We start from the raw sequence: 24,202 nt of genomic DNA on the forward strand, positions 1-24,202 counted from the left end.
GCGCTGTTCCAATATTTAGTACAGCAGATTTTGTTGTCATACGCTATTCGTTTAATAAAAAGAACTCCAAATGTATGACCCTTATGTGAAAAAATGCATTTTGTTAGCCAAACCCCCAAATAATCGCCCCTCTTCATGATTCTCTGCAGGCAGAATCTGAAGCCCTTGTTTTTCACAATATCCGTCATATTCTTGTCAATTAGAAAAAGATTCTGTTAATCAGTTTAATCATTTGAATTTTGAATATGACATCCTGTTGCTTTTTCTCTAGACTTTAAAAATGATGTTGAATTTGGAAATGGAAGGAACACTTAACCAAATCTGTTTGGATTACACATTTAATGTCTTTATTTTATACATGTGGCTGTTAGATTCTCTGGGGGTAACACTTTCCCTAATCTTTCAAAATGTAACAATAACAGAGGGAAAGCCTGTGCCATCTCAGCAAACGGCAGCAAAGGCAACTCTGCCAAGTCCATGAAAATAATGTTCTACCTGTTAATTTTCTGAAGAAATCTGGTATTCATGGAGAATGGGAAGCAGCACAACCTGGCAATACACAAACGCAATCTCTTGACGTGAAATTTGTTTTTAGGAGGCTGATTTTGAAAGCGGTATCAAGATGGAATATTTCATGTCTGGTTTTGATATTGTAAATGTCTTCTCTTCCTCCTCAATTTGTTCTTAATTAAATTTCTTTACAATTTAATGTTTTATGTGGATTGTTTCGTCTGCTGACTGACTTCTGACCTTTAAGAACGAGAGGATTACTTTCTCAGGAACATTGTTTTCATGGGGTTTTCTTTTTTTTCCTAATTAGCCCTGTTTTTAAAAAAAACAACACTTTCTCCCCTTACTTTGTACATGAGATGCCCCAAAACTTTGGGAGCGTATGGTCATTTCAGACATCATTGCTGGCGATCTTTGTGTTTGTACCAGATCATCTTCACTGCATTTCCAAGCTTTTTTTTCTTTGAACCACAAAAAGATTTATTTTGCAGTGCACAAGCACCATTCTAGAACTTGTTGTGTCGGTCGTCTTTTTTGGTTTCATAGGAACTTTGGCAAAAATGTGCTGTGTTTCTCATCTGCAATGTGGAAGGCAAAACTTAGTATGATGCACCTGTCGGCTTTCAAAGCCGACTTCTTTAATTTTCCTGATGCACACACATGCCTCCCTCCTAAGCTTCTGCTGGATAAGATGTGAAGGTTGGTTCTTGCTTGCAAACCAGCGGGATTCCCTCTTTGCGCGTTTCAGAACAGCCCGTGTCTCTGGGACGGCTTTGTGCAGACCTTGCTGGCTCCCAAGCTGCTGCTAGTATCTATCTGGCCTATAGAAATCGCTCAGGCTCTTGCAATCTGTTAAATAACTGAACCGTTTTAAGTCTCTGGTGTGTTTTCATAGAAAGCTTTGTTTAGGAAGTGAGGTTCCCAAAGAAAGCAAACTTTGGACCCTTCATGTTTAAAAACAAGCACATCCTTTGTTTTGAATGTTACCGGCAACCCTCCGTTGTCCTAAATAAAAAGATAGCTAAAAACACAGTCAGCCATCCTTAGATGATCTAAATCCTTCACTTCACTCTTCCTGTATAAGAGCATCTGTCTTCCAACATACTGTTGTCTTTTTGCCAAAGTGCTGAATTATATTGCCGAATGTATTTTTTATGTGTTTTTAGCAGGGTTGTTATGTGGCTCATAGATACTGTGCTGCTTACAAATTACAGTACTTCATGCTGCTTTTGACTAGCAAATGTTCCGAAAAAGTCAAATCCCTTCTCACTGAAGTATTTCTGTCTTTTCTAATATGGACTTCCCCAAGTTAAACGTCTCATTTGCAGTATCTTGCTTTAGTGCTGCCTTTCTGACTTTTTTTGGTATTTGACATACTCAGAATGAGACAGCTGAAAGCTCTCCTGCATGTGATCATTTATGGATGGAGAACAGAAAGTCAGCACGCTTCAGTTTTCTAATATTGTTTGCACATGTTTTCGGGATGTGTATCTACTACAGGTAAATCGTATTTCTAATGTTATGGTGAACTTTTTATCTACCTAAAAAACACTCTGCTGTCTTCAGCGTTAGATTTTTCTTCAGTCATCGGTGGACTGTTATGAAATGTGGTTGCTAAAGACCTGTTCGTAGAATAACATTTTAGACTGTAATACCAACTGGATAGATTTATACATCTGAAATTCATTTAACCTTTATATCAACTATCTTTGTACTTCAGGGCTAATTTTTCATGCCTAATTTGCACGTGCAGTTACTGTGACTGAGTAGGCAGTTGTGGTAAAAATCTCTGCAAACAGCAGGCGTTTCGTCTATACCAGTTTTACACCTTCGAGCACTGTAACAGCTAAGTAGGAGTTTCATGAATAAGGGAAAAGAAATAAGCGCGCCTGGCTTTGAAAAATCTGTGCCTGATGTCTTAGGTGTCTCCAGCCTAAAATCTTCTTCTCTGACTCTACGCTGCTTAGCTTGTTATCTATTTTCCATGCTTTCCGCTGTAGTCATGTTCTCCCCATGAAGGCAGTGGTCTCTCTATCCAGTATTTCATGGCCATTCCTCATCACATGGGTTAAACGATAGCTTTTGTGATCAGTAAGTCGAAAAAGGTCTTTTCCCGCCTTCCCCCAATAGAGCAATTCCTGGGACATTTTATGTCACAGCTCTGGCACTCAGCATCTTTCTCGAGCTCTTGTCCTACATGGCTTGGGTCTCCTAGTGTGAACAGCTCGCTGCACCTGAGACTGTCTTGCCCCAAATGATTTATATTGCTTTTGATTTCTCTTTGAATTAAGTGACATCCTGGGATATCCCATGGATCACACTGTAACAGTTAAAATTCCTAACTGGACTGCTTTTCTATGAGGGTTTTCTCTGACCTACAATTGATTCAGTCACTTCTCTAAACAGAGCAGCATACAACGTGAAAGTCATTAAAATGTATTTATGAATGAAATATGGACATTTTTTCCAAATAACCGCAGAGCATATGACCGTGTTTTATGTAGGACTACACAAGTACTTTTGTACGTACTGACAGCTGAAGTCGTATAAAGAGTTAAAGCGCAACTATTTTTATTGGACGTTACTGCGAACATTTATAAACCCATTTCTCTGTGTAGTCCATATTAGTAATAGATTACACTGAGAAATGTGGTCTCAGTATTTACAATACAGAATGTGCTTTCCTTTTGCTGACACCTGTGGAAAGGAGACTTGCACAGCAGCAGATGATAATTTCAGTCGATTTTCCTCCTTTTCTACTCCCACCCCCTTTTTTGAGACATAATGTAGGTGTTGTAAAGCAATCCCTAAGTAACGTGCTTGCTGTCACTTGCCCGTGAGAGATCTTGGGGCCTTTAAAGCACTTTTGAATTGGCTTTTTTGATTGCCAGTGTTTTCTTCCTCTATGTTCTCTACTTTATGTCAAGTTGTTTTTGAACAGATCGATAAAAAAAGTTATTTAGAGCACGGAAAAGAAATGTGTTTAAAAAACGATGATGACTTTAGAGAGAGAGTATTCCACTTGACTATGTTAGATCAGTAACCTGCAAATTTCAGTTTTGAGGACTCGGCTCATTTGTAATACCAAGGAAAGTACAAAGCTCTTAGTTTGTGCAAACCTGGAATTTTGCGGCTGTAGGCTTCAAATCATTTGTCTTACGGGAGTGGACCGTATCCTGTTTGTAGGACTACGCAACGGCTTAAGCAAGTACTTCACAGGATCAGGTTCCTATTTGAGAGCAAGATCAAAAACCCAGTAGGTTGAAAAGATCATTTGACTTTGCAGAGTATGGAGAGCAACTGATACCAAAAGGAAAATATGAGTCTTAGAGATCCTTCAAGCATGTCGAGTAAAGGCGTATATTACAGCTTTGGATTGTTTTTTAACTGCAGTATTACACATCTAAATCTGGAAAGTTTAGAAGTACTGGAGTTTTAGAGACTGTTAAATGTTCAGATAGTTCTGTTTTAATTTGTGGGTTTTGAACCTTTGGGTTTACTTTTTCAAGTGTTTTTCTGCAGCCATGAGGATTATAAATTTCTCTTAACATACAATCAAATGCTCTCAACTGTTGATGCTTTAAGCAAAATATAAACCACTCTGAAGCTTACAATGAAATGGCAAAAGTATGTAGCAATATGAGGAGGACCTTGAAACAGCTGATGACGCACAACATATTTCCTTCCCGGTTTTAAAGCCATTTGTCCAGATGTTGAAGCAAGTACTTTGTGTCATACCTGAAATAGTCTTTTCGCTCCCTCTGTTTCTCGTATAACTAGGCTTCCCCTTTGGGTGCAGAGGTTGCACATGATAACGAACCTGGTTTGAGCTGGCAGCAGGACTCGGTCTGTGCGAGCTTCGTTTCAGAATACTCAGTTCAACTCACAAGTCAACGCTGTGTTTCTGTAATGGTTTGGCAACTTAGCAAATGCTGAAAAGTGCATAAGGTGGCTCTTTAAATGACTTAATACTAGTAGTAACGTTTTCAGAAGATTCTAGTTTTGTATTGCGTTTTTATTGGATCCTGATGTATTTTGAACTGAGCTTTAAGAGAGGGTTTTTTTTTAATAGGGAGCTTTATATGGCTTCCTACTTATCAGACCTACACATATTGCGGGGCACTATCAGGTGAGAAATAAAGCTTTATCCAGTTTTGGCCTCAGAGTGCTGGATCCTTCTGTTGGTCAGCCTTGCACAGCTTGAATGTAACAGTGCAGTTTCCATGGATAGAAGTGTAAAGAATTTCATAGACCGCTGACATTTTAAAATAAATAACGGTGTGGTGCTTTTCGTAATGTCATTGTATTCCTTTAGGTAGTGTCAAGCACGAGGGCAGTTCTAAAATTTTCAGAGTTGCTTTGTTCACCTTGCGTGTGTGACTGTGTGTGTCATCTATGTGCTTTCCTGAAAATACGGATTTATGCTGGTTTTCACCCCTTTGTGTTTCTCTCTAATTACAGGTCACCTGTTTTACAAATTTGGAATCACAGAATCTGACTGGTATCGAATCAAGCAAAGCATAGATTCCAAATGCCGAACAGCTTGGAGGCGGAAACAGCGAGGGCAGAGTCTTGCTGTGAAAAGCTTTTCAAGGCGAACACCTTCATCGTCGTCTTACAGTGGTTCAGGTAAAAAAACAAACAAACCCTCCCAAACCCACAAAAACCAAACAAACCCCAACAGAAATGGAAACTTAAAGTAATAATGCCATTTGTTTTTCAATATACGTGAAAATTATTTTGATCTTAAGATATATTTACAACAGGTGCATGTAGTACCCACAAATGTGAATATTTTTATGTAACAAAGATAAATGGAGAAGCCCATGTTTCTCACAATTGAATTTTTGGAGTGGATTTTATATAATTGCGTATTTTTTTTGAAGTACCATTTATCTTTGGCAAAGAGGCCTCTTTATTACAGTGTACGTATGTCTACAGTGCTCCTCAAGGAGTGTATCCATGTACTAGGTGAAGCCAGCCATTCATAGTTAAATCATCATGGGCCTTCAGTGCAAGCCAACCACCTCCTGGTACATTCGGAGTCCTTCGCAGCCTCGTGGGGCTTGTGCCAAAGTAGATCCCTGGTAGGACGAGCTTCTAATCCTGTTTCATCTACAGATTGCAGGCATGCTCCTGGTTGCAGCACATTAATGATCCTAGAAGGGAAGTGAGGTGTGCATGTTCGTTCACAAAGAGGGAGAAGGGAGTCTGTCTCTACAACAGCAGCAAATCTGTATTTTACTAGAAACGGAAGTGTACTATATTCCAGTGTGAGGGAGAGGTTGCCTTTGTTGATTTGTATGTTATCTGAATGCCTGGCTTCACTGAGATGCTTGAGAATGTCCATCCGCATGTGGTAACCGAAAAAATTAGCACATGCAGCTTTGTGCTATCATATGGTTTTTTTACCTTGTTAAATTTTTTGAGTAGAAGGTCAAAATGTTTCCGCAACTGATATACATAAGAGGAGTCAAGTGAATAAATCTTTCTCAGTGGGTTCGCACCATTTAGTAGGACGTGCTAAATTTTGTTCCTGAAGTATTGTCCTCTGAAGAAATTAAATATGTTGTAGGTGATTCTATATTTCCATATAGGTATGTAGGCACGAATAGTAATAACAAATGAAAAATACTGACCTAAGAAGTGTTCTCATAGGACATTTCTGGCTCATGCTTTTAATATAAAGCAGTGTTATGGGACATTTGTACATCATATATTAAAAACAGTGTTTTGGAAGTGAGCCCAAAGAAAAGGAAGTAAGTTTATTTGCCTGCATAAAATTTTTGGTTGCATGTTAACACTAACCACTGTATCTCATGCAAGGAATGCCAAAATCTGCTTTCAGTGGAAAATTTTATGTGCTGGAACTGGGAATCATATCCAAAATTCTCAAATTAAAACAACTAATCAACGTAATGATAACCATAAGCCATATATGTTGATGGGATTTTTATTTTCAGTCTCTTAGCAATCAGTATTTTAGAATAAAAATGCAGTAGTAAGTGGATATTATGGGTCTGTGCTCATTAGACCGTAGTCCTTGACTGTTGTTGAGATTTATTATTAGAAAATATTAATCTTTAATCTCCTGGTTTGGAGATTTGGGGAGTCCAGTGTAGAGATGTAAAACACAGACTCAGGCTCAGTGAATTCTTGTCTTCAGAAGGCCATAAGATAATAAGTTTTGGTGTTTGGTTTTTTTTGTTGTTGTGGTGGTGGTTAAGCTGAAAACTCAGTTCTTTTCCCCCCAATTCCACTAATCTGGTTTGCGAGTAAGTTGTTGCATGGGTACAAAGACACCTGCATTAACTCCCGGGACTGCGGCAGCGTGCTGTCTGAGCCGGTGGGAGGAGCGTGGTACGGACACGCGCGAGCTGGTTCTGCAAGAGCCGTATTTTGGGTCGTGCGCCCCGGGAGCTGAGCTGGCTGCCTTCGGTACATCAATCTCCAGGATTTTCCCAGCAGTTTGTATGCCACCTGGGTCTCCCACTGTACCGGCTATCTCATCTCCCGAGTCCCCTAGAGAGCACAGAGGTGGCTGCGTGTCCTTATAAAGATGTCTTTGGTCCTGAAGACGATGAAGGTCAGCTGGTCTTGGCATGCCATTAGCAGGACTGTATAGACTGCGCAGCCACAAGTAGAGTACCGGCAATAACATTAACAGCTGCCTTTGGTAACGGTACGTGAAAATGTTCCCATGGATTCACAGGCTTTTGTTAATTTTCTTTAAAATATTGCTCTTACTCAGAATGTCATTGGCACCATTTTCTGGGAGGCTGTAAAGATGTTAGATGAATTCACCACTACGTCTGCACCCACTGTGAAAAAGCTCTTGGAAAAACAGTCCGCTTTTCAGAATCAGGTGGTCCTTTGAAAAACTAATTTGCTTTCCAAAATCAGGTGGGAGTGGTATTTCACCTGAAGAAAGAAGAGGTGGTATGAGGCAAAACAGGAGAGCAGGTTGAGAGGCCGCATGAGTATATAGGGAAAAGGAAGAGAAGAAAAGATGCAAGGAAAAAATGTAGACTCACATGTGTTTAAAAAGGTAACTTTTGCATGACAGGGCTGTAACTCCACCGCTCTGTTCAGGTAACTTCACGAACCGCTCAGGCTTCGCCTTTGTGGTTTGACATCCCTGGAACCCCTCAATGGAATTACAGCATCATAATTCACAGGCATCTGTTCCTTATTATATGCACTGTGTAGTGGATATAGCAGAATTCCTGCTGCCAGCTAGCAGGAAAGAGAAGTAATATTTCACAGCTCTGAAGTAAAGGAGGTCTGTATTTCACAGTTATGACAACATAGCTGTCAAATATGGCTTTTTAAAGTGTTACATATGAACCCAGACAGTTTTTATGGTAGCATTTGTTTCAGGGGGCAATTTAAGGTGAGCCTTGGAAGGGTCTGGAATTCAGCTACTTGAGAAACTGTCTTTCCCACTATTGTTAGTTATAGCTGTTGAGATCAGCTTCGAGGTGCTTTATGTCGGGTCTCCACCCCGCTGCGGTCGCTGCTGCCTGCAGAAGGATACCTGCGTTCGCTTTCACCGAGCAACGCGTCGCTCCGTGTCACTTCGCACGTAACAGGCATTTGAGTTGTTTATCTGTTGGGCGGAATATAGTAGCTGCTTCGCACAAAAGATAAAACGACAGAAAAAAAAAAAAAAGGCTCTTAAAAGATTGTGAACGGCTACTGTGTCGTGTTTACACTGTGAAGGATGTGTGAAGAGGCAGCGTAGTTTCTTGTATAACGTCCTCGGAGCAGTTCTGAGAAGCTCCAGCTCTGGCCCCCCTCACTCAGCATAAGAGTGGGTGACTTCTATTCAGAGAAGCTATAATTATTTGGTTTGATCAGGAGACGGAGACGAGCGTGGCTGTGACTAGCCAGGTTAGGTCACTGAGGACCTTCAGCTTAGGTGTATCAGCTGCTCTGACAGTTGAGATACAGCAGTGGTGTCGCACACATTCAGTAGGAAAGCACTTTCATTTCACATCTTGTAAACAAGCATTTCAGATTATGCCGCGTGGGGGGAAAATTTACACGCACACTCACTCCTTTTACCAGGTCAAATATGATAAAGCGAAGCTATTTGTGGAAGTACTTAAACCCACTCATTCTTAGCTAAATGAAGACAATTTCCGAGGGAAGTTTTAGGGCTTACCCTAGAAGATATTCCCGTAGTCTTCAGAAAGCACTTCTTTTTAAGATGCACTATTGCCATCACCAGATGCCTTGAGTAGACGCATAGCATCACAGCGTCTGCCGTGCAGCTGAGCTGTTCTGAAAACAACATTAAGAGGTTTCAATATGATTTCAATGTCCCGAGTGTTCATGAATGAACAGCACGTTCCCTGTATGAACTTTTTCCAGAGTTTGGTAAGGTTTTTCCGCTTCTGAACTTGTGATTGTAGTATTTCATATTAAAATTGTGACCAAGAGGTGCAGCAGAAAAAAGGCTCAGATCCCAAACCGTTGTGTTTGATTAGCTTGACGTAATATTTTTCATCAGCTGTCTCTAGGGGCTGATAATAGCAAGATAGCTTTCTGTTATGTCGTAGTATAATAATACACGTTTCGGTCAGCAGAAATTTATTGGCACTTTCTTCAAGTGCTGCAAAGGAGCACCGTTCTTTTCTGTGTTACAGAATATTTTCTTAAATGCTGGTATGCTAAAAGTCTAGAATAACTTAGTATTTTCTGCTTAGCAGTGAAAATTGCTGAACATCTCTACATTTCATTAAAAAGAGTATTTTTGTTAGTCCTGAAATAGTCTCAAATCAGCATGGTCACTGCCCTGCTGGACATCCTCCCCTGTGAACGAGGGGACTTGATTTTCCAAAACTGCTTTTTAGCAGCAATTAACTTGGCTCAATTAAAACAACAAAAAAAAAAAATATAGGAGCCTGAAACTCGCCTGGCTGTGACCTGACTTTGACTTCTCTGGCTCTGAGGAATCTTGAGGGTGGTTGAACACAGTAACAGGTTGCCCAGGGAAGCTGCGGAGACACCGTCCCAGGAGACAGTCAAAATCCACCTGGCCGCAGTCCAGAGCAACCGGTTCTGGTTGCCCATGCTTTGAGGAAGGGCATTGGATTAGATGATCTCCAGAGGTCGCTTCCAACCTCATCTGTTCTGTGATTTTGTGGTTTTTATGAATTATTGCACACGTAATAAATAATTCTGAATTATTTACATCTAAAGAGGATTGCTATTCTTGAGTTTCATTCTTATGTACTTGTTGGACATGTCAAAACTTTGGGGCTTTTTCTGCTTTTTGTGCATAAGAGTTTATGTAGCACGTGGCTTTGATTTGAGGCGTGCAGGTAAAAATGATAACAGAAGTCCTCTGCTCTGTTTATCATATGGAAAAATTAGCTATGCAAATGACATAGAAAAGCAGGAGGCTGAGCCCATAGTCCTTACGTAGCTTTACAAGTTTTTGGCGTTGTAATTCTGTGATAGCGTTCAAGTGTTAAGAGCTCAAGAGGAACTGATCTGCAGACAAAAACGTGTCTAAGGAAGCTGGTAGGAAAAGACGAATGAATATCTCTTCTCTGTCCTTCACCCCCAAAGATATTAATGGAGATTGTTCTACATTTAATTGACTGTGCAACTTCACAGTAGCCATAAGATTTATGGGTTGCATAAAGTTGTTGTAGCAGGCTTATATTTAGGCAGAAGTTGGTTTTCCTTATTTTATCTGGTTGCTCTGTTTGAAGCTGTTGCCTTTTGTTGGAATTGAGGTATTAATTACAGTGGTTTGCTCTGCTCTTCTCAGAGCCAACACTTTGGTCCTTGATGTGTGTTTTTCTCGGGTTTTTTTTGTTTGTTTGTTTGTTTGTTTGTTTTTTCTGACAAGAGTTGTACACATGGCTGCCATGATAATCTAGCTAGATATTCTTCTTAAAGACATTAGCAGTCTATGGAGGGAAGGCAGTAGCAAATGAGGTTTTTGGGAGGAGGATTAATTGAAGAGTGCCTTCTCCCTTTCTTTTAATTTTTCTTAAGATTGTTAAAGCTGTTATCACAGTTTTCCATGTTGGAATTTTTAATTAGTTGTATGACTTTGGGATTTATTTAGGCTGAAGTGCTCAGCCTGTGCCGAGATGTCACATATAAAAAAGGATGTGCAGCCAAATCTTCAAAGCTGTTCTGCAAAATTGGAGGTATTTAGCAATGGATGAGTCAGGTTGAGATAATGGCTTACAGTATACGGTTTTATTTCTATTAATTATTCAGTAATGGTGGTTTTCCTGCTTTTTGTTTTTGAGGACTGCTTTGCTACATCTGGCCATTAACCTTTCCTTGCTAGGATTACACATCACGGACGCAAGAAAATACGTCCTAGCTCGTAAGCAGAAGTGTGAGGCTGGGAGGCCTATACGCTAGGAAAACAATATTGAATAACAACCCGTAAGGAGACTAAGCATGAATCCCCTCTGCTACCGAATCTGCACCTCCTACCTTTCCTTCCAAAATGAGAAGCCAGATGCTCAGCTGATAAATACGAAGTAGAATAGGAAAGAATCAGAAAATGCTAAAGGTTTTGCCTTTGAAGTGAGGGATTTTAAAACTGGTCTCAGTTGAGAATTAAACACACATATTCTTGAAACAGTTGCAAATTACTTTTGTCTGACAAATGTAATCTTGCTTGGCAATGTCTGAGGAAGATTAGCTTGGAGAAATGGGGCAGAAGGAACTGCTTCGGTAGGGGTGATATTGCCAACTCTTGAACATTCGTCTGAGAAGACAGACTCACTTGGGCTACATTTTCTTTGACTCATAAGCACATGCAGTAAACAAACGGAAAATGTAAAAGGTCCAATTTCAACTTGGGAGGAAGGAATATTTCAGCAGTCGGTTTTTCCCCCCCCCGTATCCCAACTGAATCACCTGTGGAATGGTCCGTGCAGCATCTCCCGTGCTGCGGGCGGCTCCACGGCTCTCCCACCGAGGGGAGGGTGCTTTGGGAATGCCATGGGGAACGTGCTCGGTAGCCGCACTACGTAAGCTGCTCGGTTCATGTCAAAGTACCCCTTTAACTAGGGCAATGGAAAATTTCAAATCAAGAGTTCAGCTGTAGAGCTTCTCAGTGCCAGGGATTCTCTAATATATCAAAGTTGTAAATGTGAGGCTAGATAGTTTACATGATAGTGATTTATAACTGTTGACATATCCTCTATTCAAGCTGTGTGCTATTCATGTTTGTGTTTGTTTTTAATGGGGAATGTTTAAAAATGGGTAAATATTACTTTTGTCTGGTCAGAGATTTAGAGGGGAAAAACAATACTTATAAAAGATGTTTTGTTTTTAGACACTGTTGAATCCTCTCTCTTTCTTCCTAAGAAGAAAAAAACCCCGCCAAAATCCAACCAAAAAAGAAAGAAAACCCAACTGTGGTTGTTGCAGTGCAGCCAAACTGAAATCTATTTATAAGTGACCATGCAAGATGCACAGTGTGATTGCGTTCGGTCTGTGTCTCCTATTCCCACCTCTGAAAAGCATAATAATTTCTGGCATCCGTGAAGCAAAAGATGGTTTACAAGTAAAGGCTTTTGGACTTTACAGTTAAAAATGTATTTGAATATGTGCATATTATATATATGTAAATATATATTTTTATCTGATGCAGCTCTATTTCTTTGATACTCTCTTATTGCATAACTTTCTTAATCAGAAAATAAATACTTATTATAAATGCATCTTTGTGTTTTCTCGGAAGTACAGCACTGCAGTTTGTGTAATGGTAAGCGTAAACTACAGGAAAAGCACTGCTAGAAGGTTATTACATCTAAGTGAAACACCTCCTACCTCGCTCCTGTCCCAAGTCTAGTTTGGCTGTCTGTGTATGTCTATTTACATTTACACTATATGTGTTTGAGCATATAAAGTTGTGTATGTATGCATACGTGTGTATACACGCACACATCTAAATGACGGATTATGTATTTGGACACTGTGGTTTGCCTAGAAGCTGAGTTGTAACTCGACTCAGCTGTTGAATTACATAGTGGGGGACTGGGAAGCACGATGGAGGGACAAAATCACAACGGAATGGACTGGTGGTAGCCTGTAAGAAGCAAGATGAATAACAGCGGGCTTTCTTAGCCGTTTAGCATCCTAACAAAATGCTTTTGTAAAATAAAAAATACGGAAAATTAATTGCATAAAATATTATTAGGACTGAAGTAATGAAAATGAGAGAAAAAGTGAAAGACACAGAGGCTTAGGTAAACGATCTTTCTAGAATATCTGTCACTTTCAGTGATCGTGACAAAGCCACTGGCAATGGAAAGCATGCTCTACTATCAGAATCTGAACAAATCACGGTTTTATTTGGTTGACGGTGCAGTTTCTCATCCTCGGTACAGGACTCTTCTGCCATTTGGGAGTTGTTAATCGCATCCTGAATTCTGTACAGCAAACTTCCACTGTACAACAGTGCAGGAAATACTGGAATTGCACAGTAAGCAACAGGACTATATGTAAAAAATTATAAACATTCTGCAGTTACCTACTAGTCAAATGTAGTAAAGATGTATGTACGTATATTAAATGTACGTATGTATATTAAAGACGTACGTCCAATAGACAGCAGAAACATGTAGTTGTTATGTTTTGCTCAGTTACTGCGTAAGTGTTCTGGTTGTAGTTATGTATTTGCAGATTGTTAACATAATTAGAGCTGTCTAGCTGAGTTGTTAAGCAACTGAACTTTTCAAGAAATAAGCAAATACTAGCTTGGTGGTTTTGAGTAAGTTTCCAGTTCCCATGTTGAGACTTAAAACTCAAAATTATCTTCTTACACAAACATTTGCAGACAGGATGAAAAAAAACCAAATGGATGATTTTATTAAAGAACATTTCCATTAAAATATTTGTATGAGTGGATAAAGCTCATTCTTGCAAAACGAACATTCTCTTTTCAGTATAAGTCTTAGAGTATGACGTAGAGGTATTAAAATTTTATGAAACATGACTTCCTGCTGTGTTGGTTCAAAAAAACCAACCATCATTTTAAAAATCAAAATATATCAGTCATCTCTGAGCAGGATAAGGCCTATCTAGTGCTTATTTAAGCAATACATACAATCTTGTAAAGAAACGATCTGCAGTGGAAGTAGAGGGACACCGTTTCTTAAATATTTTCATTATAGTTTCCGGTACTTGGACAGCTTGAAAGCCCTATAGTATTGAATGTTGCCACATGTTAGATGTTAATGTGTTTTACGTTACGTTATAGCATAAAAGTCATTGTCAGAGCAATAAATAATTAAGGGAAAATTGTAAAACACTTAATGCTTCAGGGATTTCATTCAGTGTATTTTTGTGGCATAGCAGAAGAAAAATGTTTAAATTGTTTATAGGAATACTGTATGTAAAAAGTATTTCTTCAAATACATTATTCTAAAAGCCCTTATGACAGTCTCGATCTCCAAGAGGTCTCAAATTGAAAAAAGGAAGAAAACTAGGACTGGTGCTGAATTTTAGGATGATACTAGTATATATTAGTATGATATTGGGACATTTTAAGGTTTTTCCTAGCAGTGTCTACTTGAACTTGGCACATGTGCTGCCAAAGTGTTACTGATCGATAGCCCCAGCTTTTTTGCCTCGTTCCTAAAGGGATATGTGGTATCTAGTGATACATTTACCTGCCAGCGGTATCTTGCTCTGTAGGAAGACCCATACGTAGCATTAGTCTCTGGCCCATTGTATTCCACTTCACCCTTTCAGTACAGAATTATTGACATTATTAGTCTCTCAGTATCACTGACACCAAATGCATAAAAAAAGTCATGTTTCAAAAAAAAAAATTTATTTGAGTGCTTTTATGCTAAAACCCAAAATTTTAGTTCTTTTTACTTGCTTTTTGCCTCTTAGATTTATCAGCATCCTCTCCCTGCAGCTGGAAAACCTAGAAATGAACCTGGGATAGGTCTACTTCTAACGTCAGTTGTTTTCCTCTTGAAATCACGCGATGGTTTCCCTGGTGGCGGTCACTCTTACCCAGAGATAACGCCCAGGTGTCTTCCTTTTTGTAGGGGCGTTTTCAGAAGGCCTTACTTTGCCGCGTGAGGTAGCGTTTAAATTCATCCAAGTCCAGAAATCAACCTGCTGTTTTGAGGGTAAAAAAAAAAAAAAAATAATTCCAGGCTCCTGTGTGTCAGTATGAATTATAGGTGATGGATCTTGAAAAACAATTGAGAGACATCCTTTATTGATATGGTAACTTCAGTTTAGATTCAAATGTATCCTCGTGGTGGTGGCGGCAGTAATAGTTCTCAGCTACGCAGGTGCACAAAAGAAAGTGTCGAACTGCTTCGGAAATGTATGTGGTTTTGCTGTGATATGACTTTTACAGTTGCAGAATCTTTAATCTCTATTCCAAAGATGCTTTTTAAACGTATGCTTTCTCAGAAACAAAAAAGCCTTTGGAACTCCTTTGGCATTTGTAGCAAATCTCCAGGTGAGCAATGAACATGCGTAAGATTATTAACGTATAAATGCTCCGCATCTGACTGCATTTGTTTTCTACAGTTTTTAAGTATGCGTTGTTGCATGGCCGCTGGCATGAGATGTGCACATATAATAAAGCTGGGGTTTTGTCTCTTTTTCAGAGGGTTCGCAGAGTTCAGTTTCAGCTTCTAATGAGATGCAGCAGAACCAGCCGCAGGCCCTACACTATGCACTAGCCAATGCTCAGCAGGTTCAGATCCACCAAATAGGAGAAGACGGACAAGTCCAAGTAGTATGTACTCAACTTTTTCTAAATTATTCCATTTAAACAACCTAGATTATTGAAAACTTTGCTTCGGGTGAAATTTAATTTTTTATTTTAAAAAAGTGACCTATGATCACTTCTTAAGCATGATTTTCAGAACAGAAACATTGAAGGCTTATGAAAAAATTTTTAGAGTTATTTGGTAAGAGTCTTCATGCAGGATTTGCTCACGCAATTGTTCCAAATAAATGCACAGTCATTACTGTATATAGAATTGACTAGTCTCCACCTAGCCTTTTGCTTGCACTTGCCATAATAATAGCTGACCTACTAAGCGTGTGATTTACGCTTCAGAGGTAGTTCTAGCTATGACTTTCAAAACAAGAATGCATTTATTTATTTTCATTTAAAAAAACCTTCATTCTCAGGCATTTTTGAACATCTGTTAGCTGAATCCTTTACATGTGTATTCATTTAGATACATGTATATAAGTAAAAGTTATAAATAACGACATTTTTTAAGCCTGAGACTCCTACCATAACTCAGGCCATGATTATTTTTATATGTGGTTTTCGCATACTCTGAAAAAACGCACCTTGGCTTTAGTTCCTGTGTGCCACAGTTTGACTACAAGGATTGTTTTAAATTCCAATTTAAAAAAAAAAGTCGAAGAAAATAATGAAATAATGGATTGTGTGGCATTTCTGACGTGCGGCATTCAGAAATAGCGAATTATATCTGCACACTCATTCTTTTGTGGTAGAAACCTGAGAATCTAATGTGTGAAATCTGCCTGCCGTTAGTTTTCAAGAACTTCAGGCTTTGCGGTTCACAGCGTTTCTGCGCGGTTGTATAACATAGAAACTCTTTCGCTGATGGTATTAGGGTTTTGAAGGTACCCAGAAGAGTATGGGCCAGCGCTCAGCTGTGCCAGGCAGCGTCCAAGCACAGAACAAAAAGAAACGTGCACAGACACGCACGTACCCGTCCTGCGCGATGATCACAGCAGCCCGCTTTCCTTAGAAACCAGGCTAAAGAAACAGGTGGGAATGGGCAAATAAACAAGTCTTGAGAGATATTAGTCAACAATATAAACTGCAGGACCCAGTGGTCTGGCTGTTGCAAAGGTTTTAGTCAATGCCACGACGAAGAAGAGTCTGAAGTAGGATAATGAAGCATCTCTGGTAGGTACTTACAGTATTCTCTCCCCGAGTAAGAGAGGCAGTGCAGGAGAGAAGGAGCAGATGTGCCCAGCTGAATAATTTACACATAAAGAATGAAAACTCTCTGTCAACACAGGGAATACTCAAGCCTGGTCATGTAGAGCTGCAAATAGTCAGCGTGGAAATGGTGAAGTTGCTCAGAAATATGATGAAGAAAAAAGGGCTGTGAAGGACAGACGCTTTTGGAACGTTATCAGAAAAGACGTGTCTGTAAGACCTGCTGAAGGCTTACCGGCGTAGCAGTAGAAGAATCAGAGGAGAAAAGTGTCATGGAAATGGGGGGAAAATGTCAAGATGTGCGGCACAGTGTCGAAGGCAACCGACAGAGCTGTAAGCATTGCTTAAAAGGAGGACTTAAATATTAGCCAGAAGGTTTTTTAGGGAGTGCATGGAAGTGGAAGGGGTTTGAGATGAAAGTGATTGAGAGGAACTCTAGACAGTGACTGTAAGAGCTACGGAGAGGAAACTGCAGTAGAGAGCACGTTTTTCCAAAGTGAAAAAGGTTGCTGAAAAAGTAAGAGAAAAGAAGGAGCTGGAGTGTGGGTGTAAGGGATGCTAGGAACCGTTTGCTGTGCGATTCCGATAGGGTTGGAAAGTCCGGGCCACCCCTTTCGTTTTCCCAAAGGCCTTGCCCTTTCCTGTTGTGTACCTGGATACCATATGACTTCAGTGGAAGCTGAGGAGCGAATCCTGCAGAGTGGAACTGGATCCTCAATGCTTTGAGTTACTATTCTCAAACTTGGAAGAGGACTAAAGAGAAGTTCAATAAATTAACTGGCAATCTTTTTTTCCCCTCCTGTCATTTGAGAGCATCCTCAGTGAGATAACACTCTTTCTGCAGGCACCGGGTGCAGAGGTTCCATTCCCGCTTCACTTTTGCCATAACTTTACAGTATTATCGTACGAATTTCGTTGTCTCTTGGTTTCCCTATATATTTTAAAAAGCATATCTTCTTAACTGCTGTATAGATCTTTTAGAGATTTAATTGATGACCGAACAAGGTAGAAGGGAAAATTACATGAAACACATAGATACAATAGACAAAACAGTTATGTTTATAGATGTAAGTGATGAAAGTTTGCCTCTTTAAAAGAGCTGGACCTGTCAACTATCCTTTAAATTGATTGTGGAATCCGGGAAAAATCCACTACGACCCTACTGACTATCTACACGTTGTCATAATTTGTCAAACACGTCGAGGGGTCCTAGGTTGAAACAGATGAAAATGGTATTGCTTTTTCAGTTCCAGGGAATGATACATATAGATCAGGCTAAGAGTCATTAGGAAGGTAGTAGTTATTTATAGTATATATGTTTAAAAAAAATCGGTATCGAATTGAATTCGTGAGCAAACTGAAAGGACTGTCCTTGAAGGCCAGCTATGTATGTGCAAAAGATGAGTGAGCAGTTCTTTTTTGGAATGCTGCATGGTACAGAGGTGACTGAAGTCACCTCCTTCCCCCTCCCTTTAGTCAAAGGATTGCTTATATTTGAAAACACTATAAATGGATCTTCTAAATGTTCAGTGCTTTTTCCTGGGAGCCCTGAGAGCTTGATGTTAAGGAGGGAAAGTGATTCTAATCTCAACATGGACTGGGCTGTGCTCTAATTTTATAGACAGTCCCTATTGTCAGAGTGATACTTTCAGTATGTTTTTTCTCCCTATAAATAGACAGTTTCCTTCCAAAGGAAATGAAACTGTTTGAAATAGAGGGATCTGTGTTTCTTTGAAAATCACATGCAATTGTTCTTGTGTTATAAAATAAGAAGAGCCTTTGACAGAATTCCAAATGATTATCTTTAATCTCTGTCTCATGCAGGCATATTAAAATGAACACAAAGCCTTATAAACCCTGAAGTAGGTTATTTAGAATCCAATCTCCCTTCAGGTAAATCACAGGAGCAAAGACTTGGCTGGGCTAGTCAGGATGCACAAGGGATTCCGTCCACTCCCTTATCCGTGTTTGGATCAAATGGTAGGCTTGATACCATTCTGAAGTGGCGGGTATGGTCAGCAATACGAAGTATTAACGTTATTAAAACTGTTGGGGCAGATTCTCCACTAACAGAAACCAGTGTAACTGCATTCAAATGAATGACTTCATGCCAATTTATAGCAGCTCGAGAGTTAGTCTTTAGCGTGGCACTGTACTTCACCATAACTATGCGAATGTACAAAGATATATGGATACTTACAGATACCTTTTAAAGCCTCGCTCTTAGTGAGTAGTTAGTCTTGGTGTATCTGTTTTAAGAACTACGTTTCCGAGGTCTTTAAATGGCATTAATGTTTTAGGCACAATGCTAATCTACCAAAGCAAGTTAGTCCCATGCTTTCTCTATCAGTCAAAAATGCAGATACTTTGTCTATAGAGAAATGCACTACATAAATGTTATTTATTATTATGCCTATATTCTTCCCTCTTATGTGAAAATGAATCAGTCTTTTTTTCAAAGTCACTCTGCTTATACTTTTGCATAAAAATACGGGAAAATATGGATGCTCTTTATTTTTTTTAAAGCTGTCTTTAATGGTTTTCATTGTATAAATATTTTGCTTCCATACGTTAAGCTGTATTGAATCCAAGGTAGTAGCTTCTTCCTCTAGTTTTGATTTTCTTCTGATGCTCCTTCGTGTTTTCTTTTGTTGCGGATCCCACAGGGCCATCTCCACATAGCCCAGGTTCCTCAAGGCGAGCAAGTCCAAATCACGCAGGACAGTGAGGTGAGCCAAATATTTGGGTGCCCGTGGAGCAGCTGTTGGCAGGAACTCAGGGCCCTGATTCTAAACCCGTGCCTCTGAGACCTGCTACAATACCCTACAGAGACCAGTGCGGGTAGAAGTGAGGGTATGTGGTAGAGCCAAGATGAAATGTGCTTTATGGCAGTAAATACAATATGATATTTCTGTCTATGTGTTTTGTTTTGTTTTTTTTCCTTCCCTTGACCAGCCAAGGCAGCTCCGTGTGTGTGTTACACTACTGATTGCTGTATATGGCTGATGAGCTTCATTGGAAATTTAGTACTTACAGTGTATTATAGGAAACCACCTTAGGTGCTTGCACTGCCATTGAGAAAAATGAAATTATTTCAGTTAGGTTTATGAACTAAATGTGCTCAGAATACTCAGTGTCTTTAATTGTGGGAACTGTTGAACAGGAGTTGGAGAAACCTTCGGACGCCATCTAGTAAAGACAAATTGCAGATTGAAGTGAATTTACCTTCATTACTGATCGAGTAATCTGGCACTGCAGTATTTGCACTTCATAATTTTTTTCCATAAAAATAGTACAGTAGAATGGAAATTGATAAATCTGGTACTGAACCATCCAATTTTGACTTCTCCCCCCCCCCCCAGGCAAAACAGCCATTAAAGCCAGCTGAATTTACCTGAGCAAGAGTGTTATTGTTGGTTATTTAAGAATTTATAGAGACTCCTGACTGCTAAGACTGCTGTTTAGATTTCTTGTGCGCTTAGTTTGTTCATATGAAGAAGCAGTAGCAAAATAAGGTTAAACATAAATGCAGACTACAATTTTAATCTGTATGATTTCCCTGCAGAGTTTTCTCTACTCAATGTTAAGCATATCTGCCTGTGGGTTAGTTTAATCCATTTCCAAAGTACCCTAAATTACATCTCCTAAAACCACTTTTGCTGCAGAGGAATACTGTTAACACAGGGAGCTATCGTAGAATAAATATTATCGTAAATATTATATAAATATTATAGTTAAAGGCAGTCTCCTTTGAAGGGCTTGTCAGACCTAGAGAGAAATAAGAAAGGATCAAAATGTTCTTGGTCTAAAGGAATGCATGGTGTGCTGTAATAAAGCTGAAGCAGTTCTTGGGTAAAGAGCCACTGCAAAAAATATGATTCAGCAGATACTGGGTGTAATTGATCCTGAGGTTCAAGCACACGCCGCTGTCCGTTGGCTTCCTCCGAAGTTCCCGTATGTAAGGCTTTTAAGGACTGCATTTGTCTGTGACAGATGAAAACATCTGGTTTTAAATTTATTACAATGTACACAGCTTCACATAAGAGGAAGTGCTGCCAGTAAGAGAAAATGCAGAAAACATGCAAATCAAAGAACTGGTATTTTTTTCCTCAAAGAAATGTGCTATTTCACTGCAAGTCTCTGTGTTTGGGAAGCTGTTTTTTCTTCATCTAAGTGTACTTTTGAAAAGACATCTCTGAGCGTACAAAAAAACTTTATTTTGTAAAGACACTGCTTTCCTTTTTAGACTTTGTAGCTACCGTTTCCTTTAAAATACTTTACATTATTCAGAATTTTTTGTAATAGATGTAATTCCTGTAATAGAACTATGTCGGTCTTTGGTATCGAATTTGGATAAAATAAAAAAATCTGTTAGCACAGGCAGTAACTTTATAACAACAAATAGTAAATAGCACCCTATACATGTCAAAGTGTTATACTGCTAATTCTAGTTTAGTAAGGGTTTGACTTAAATTTGCAGTTTTATACAAATAAGGAAAAACAAGGCTCTTACCTCAAAAGCCATAGAAACGTCGCATAAAAATACTGTACATGATATACTAACTTTCAAAAAGCAAAATATGCTAGTGCTGAAAAACCTCCTTGCTTTTTAGTCTGTTTATCCTCTGTGGTTAAAGTGCTGACCATTGAATTGTAGCTGGATTGCCAAAATAACCCTCAGCAGAATTTATCCTAAATTAAATAGATTTCCTTAATATTTAAGTTGTTTAATAATGAGATGAGACACGGGCCTGTTTCAGGATAGAGCAACTTTTTAAATTCCAAAGTTGTGTTTATTGTCAATGTTCTTATTTTACAGGGAAACCTGCAGATACATCAAGTTCACGTGGGTCAAGATGGGCAGGTAGGAACAGAACTGAGTTTTAAACAGCAGTTGACTTTGGTCTTTAAAATTAATGTTGCAGTTGGAATGATCTCACGCTATTAGTGGCTTTTTTAAAGAGCAAAATCTGTTCTGGTCTTTCTGTTTAAACAAACAACTTGCAAAATGATAAAACGTAAGCTAAGTATTGTATCTGTCGACCCAAAGTATTTGACCAAGCTTATTTCATTCCTCCTGCAAGATACTTTATCCCTGTGTTTTATACCTTCTTGTCTTTGGCCTCTTCACTCTTACATTCACTGACTGGATTGATGATATTGTGTACAGTGTGGTTTTTTTCTCTGTTATCAACTGTCACTATGGCCAGATGTGGACTGCAGTCTATGCAAACCTAAGAACATTTATTGCTGAGGTTTAAGCAGCTATTTTTTCATTAGATGGCTGTCTCGGGAGAAACAGATCTTTCACATCTGCTTTTGTTCTTTTTGATAAGATGGCTTTATTACGTGCTTATACATACATGAAATAAGAAAAAGAAGCTTTTACTTTGAGTGATGAGTCAATAAGTGATTAAATTAGCAGAATTTCCATGTCAGGTGTCAGCAAAATTGCTTAACATTTGATCTCAGGCACAATTTACTAAATGTTGAGCTATATTAAAGTACCGACAGCACAAAAATATTCCTGTAAGCAGCCTTCTAGCCAGGCCACTTGAATAAATCTGTTATGAATGTTTTTGTTCCTGTTGAATATTAATAAGTTCTGAGACATATGGCTGGAACTTGAATACTGCCCTGAATTGAAAAGGCTCAGATCATGAGGGTGCTTGAACTCAAAGGCCTTGAGAAGCTACCAGTACTCTGAACTTTCGACCACATACAGTATTTGTGTGGTGAAGCAGTCTAACTTGTATTTAAAAAATAAAAAGAAAAACCACTTTAAGTGTTCTTTACTGAGACTTTAATCAGCAGTACTTTTGCAGAAGTGAGACTAGGAAAGGTGATTTTTTGGAGACATGTCAGAACCTTTGTTTTAGTACTTACTGTTCTTTTTTCCTTCTTTGTGAAATACTGCTGTCCAAATTACATCTTCTTAAAAGACTAATATTGGGGGGTGTTAAGTCTCTCTGAGAGTGACTTGTAGATTAAGTTGCATTTTTTAAAATTATAGCCTAGTACCGTTATTTTTCCCCTTGAAATATCTATTCATAATAAGTATGCCACAAATTGCATCTCTCTCTCTCAAATAGAACCAAAATACATAGTTTAAAACGTTGTTGCGAGTTCATGCTGTGTTTAAGGGCAAGGCTCGGATGACTATATTTTCCTGAAACCCCTGATGTTAGGCAGGGGGAGGCGAGTTCTGTCATACAACAGCAGCATTCAGCCCTGTCTCATGCTAAAATAGTCATGGAGTAAGAAACTGTAAACTCTAGAGTAGTAAAAAACTTCCAAACTCTAAATGCCCGCAAGTGGAGTCTTGCTGATCATCGGAGCGGTTGCATTAGTGCGTGCAGAATAAGGCTACGCTGGAAGAAAGGTGTTTAAACGTATGTGCTCGTAAACGCGTCTACACGTGTCGGTGCGCGAATCTGGGTATGTGATACGTGTTTGTTGAAGCGTGTGAGAGCACACACAAGCTAGGGAAGAAAAGCATGATTTAATGGGTATTTTTGTTTGTTTGTTTTGTTGAAATCAACATCAGCTTATCTATACCATGGCATCTGTACTATTACACAGCATAGCCCACTTTCACCGAGATAATCTTGGTTCCTCAGAGTGGTTGTGGCTGTACATGTGGCTGTAGGAAATCAGTTCAGCATCCAATTTTTGCTTTCTTTTTTCCCCACTAACTGTACTCTGGGCCCTGCTTTTAAACTTTCCTTGAAAACAAATGGTGAAATGCTGTTTTTTTGGTTTGTTTGGTTTTTTTCTTCATGCACTCAGCTGCGTTTTGGTGCAAAAGAGTAACTGCTGTCTCTTCAGAATCAACAGCCAGGCGTTGTCACGCTGCAGCTGGCATCTGTGCAAATTCACAGGAACCCTCAAGCTCTTCCAAAACTATTTGCTGCTTAACTGTTTTCCAGTGGACCAAAACATAGGAGCAAGCAACTATTTAGGGGATTTTTTCCTGCAGTGGATACCGAAATCTTCATCAGCAGTTTAAGCCATGTGGGCCTGTTTTGCGCTGAAGTGGATGAGTAGCACTCACATGATTCCTTGCAACAGCTCTGCCCGTCTGCTAGGCGAGGGGGTCGAGAGGAGGTCTGCGGCTCAACGGGCTTCTGCTCATCAGCTGATCTGGGTTAAGCGACCATTTTTTGAGCTATTAGCTCATAAAAATTGCAAAGGAAAATGAGTGAAACTAAACTGTGGTTTAAGACTGGAAGTTGAAACTAATACATTTTCCTTGGCGCTTGTAGTGGGATAAGAGCACAAAAACCTGTCATACGATACGGTTCAGCGGTAATTCAAGTCATAGCAATCCAGTAGCTTGCAATCATCTGTACACGACCTGCGATCAAAGAGATTTCTGTAGTTTTCCCACCTGTCCATTACTTTTCAGGAGAGTGGCTTTTTCCTCCATGTTCTGATCTCTAATACATGCTGCCAAGGGACACTGAAGAATATTGATAATAAGGAAAGTGAATAATGTGGCACTTTGGAGACTTCAGTTATTGCATATTCTTAGCTGACTAATATATACTTACTCATGATGCTAGATCTTAGCTTGGCTACTAAATATTCCCTTTGAAAATTCATCTCGTGCTGCTGTTTTCCACATGTTATTGTACACTTAACAGATGTTGGGTATTCTCTGTTCAGGTGAGGTTTAGTACTGCTGCCAGATGCAGGCTTTCACTGAATCACAAGTAAAAGGTTTACAAGAAGCTGGGA

At 39.3% G+C, this 24,202-nt stretch overlaps 1 protein-coding gene across 6 annotated transcripts in view; it reads left to right on the forward strand.

Moving 5' to 3' along the window:
• Positions 1-24,202, forward strand: part of BANP (BTG3 associated nuclear protein) — a 154,413-nt gene that overhangs the window by 64,542 nt on the left and 65,669 nt on the right. For 3 of the 6 annotated variants that reach the window (XM_082320301.1, XM_082320305.1, XM_082320302.1), the window contains exons 8-12: positions 4,972-5,139; positions 15,138-15,268; positions 18,356-18,442; positions 19,129-19,191; positions 21,282-21,326. In XM_082320301.1, coding sequence (XP_082176427.1) covers positions 4,972-5,139; positions 15,138-15,268; positions 18,356-18,442; positions 19,129-19,191; positions 21,282-21,326 — 494 coding nt within the window. Of the gene's footprint in view, positions 1-4,971; positions 5,140-15,137; positions 15,269-18,355; positions 18,443-19,128; positions 19,192-21,281; positions 21,327-23,251; positions 23,616-24,202 lie in introns of those variants that run through there. The other 3 variants (XM_082320303.1, XM_082320304.1, XM_082320306.1) reach the window with 2 other exon arrangements.

This window comes from Platalea leucorodia (assembly GCF_965183815.1).
Source record: "Platalea leucorodia genome assembly, chromosome: 8".
NCBI lineage: Eukaryota > Metazoa > Chordata > Aves > Pelecaniformes > Threskiornithidae > Platalea > Platalea leucorodia.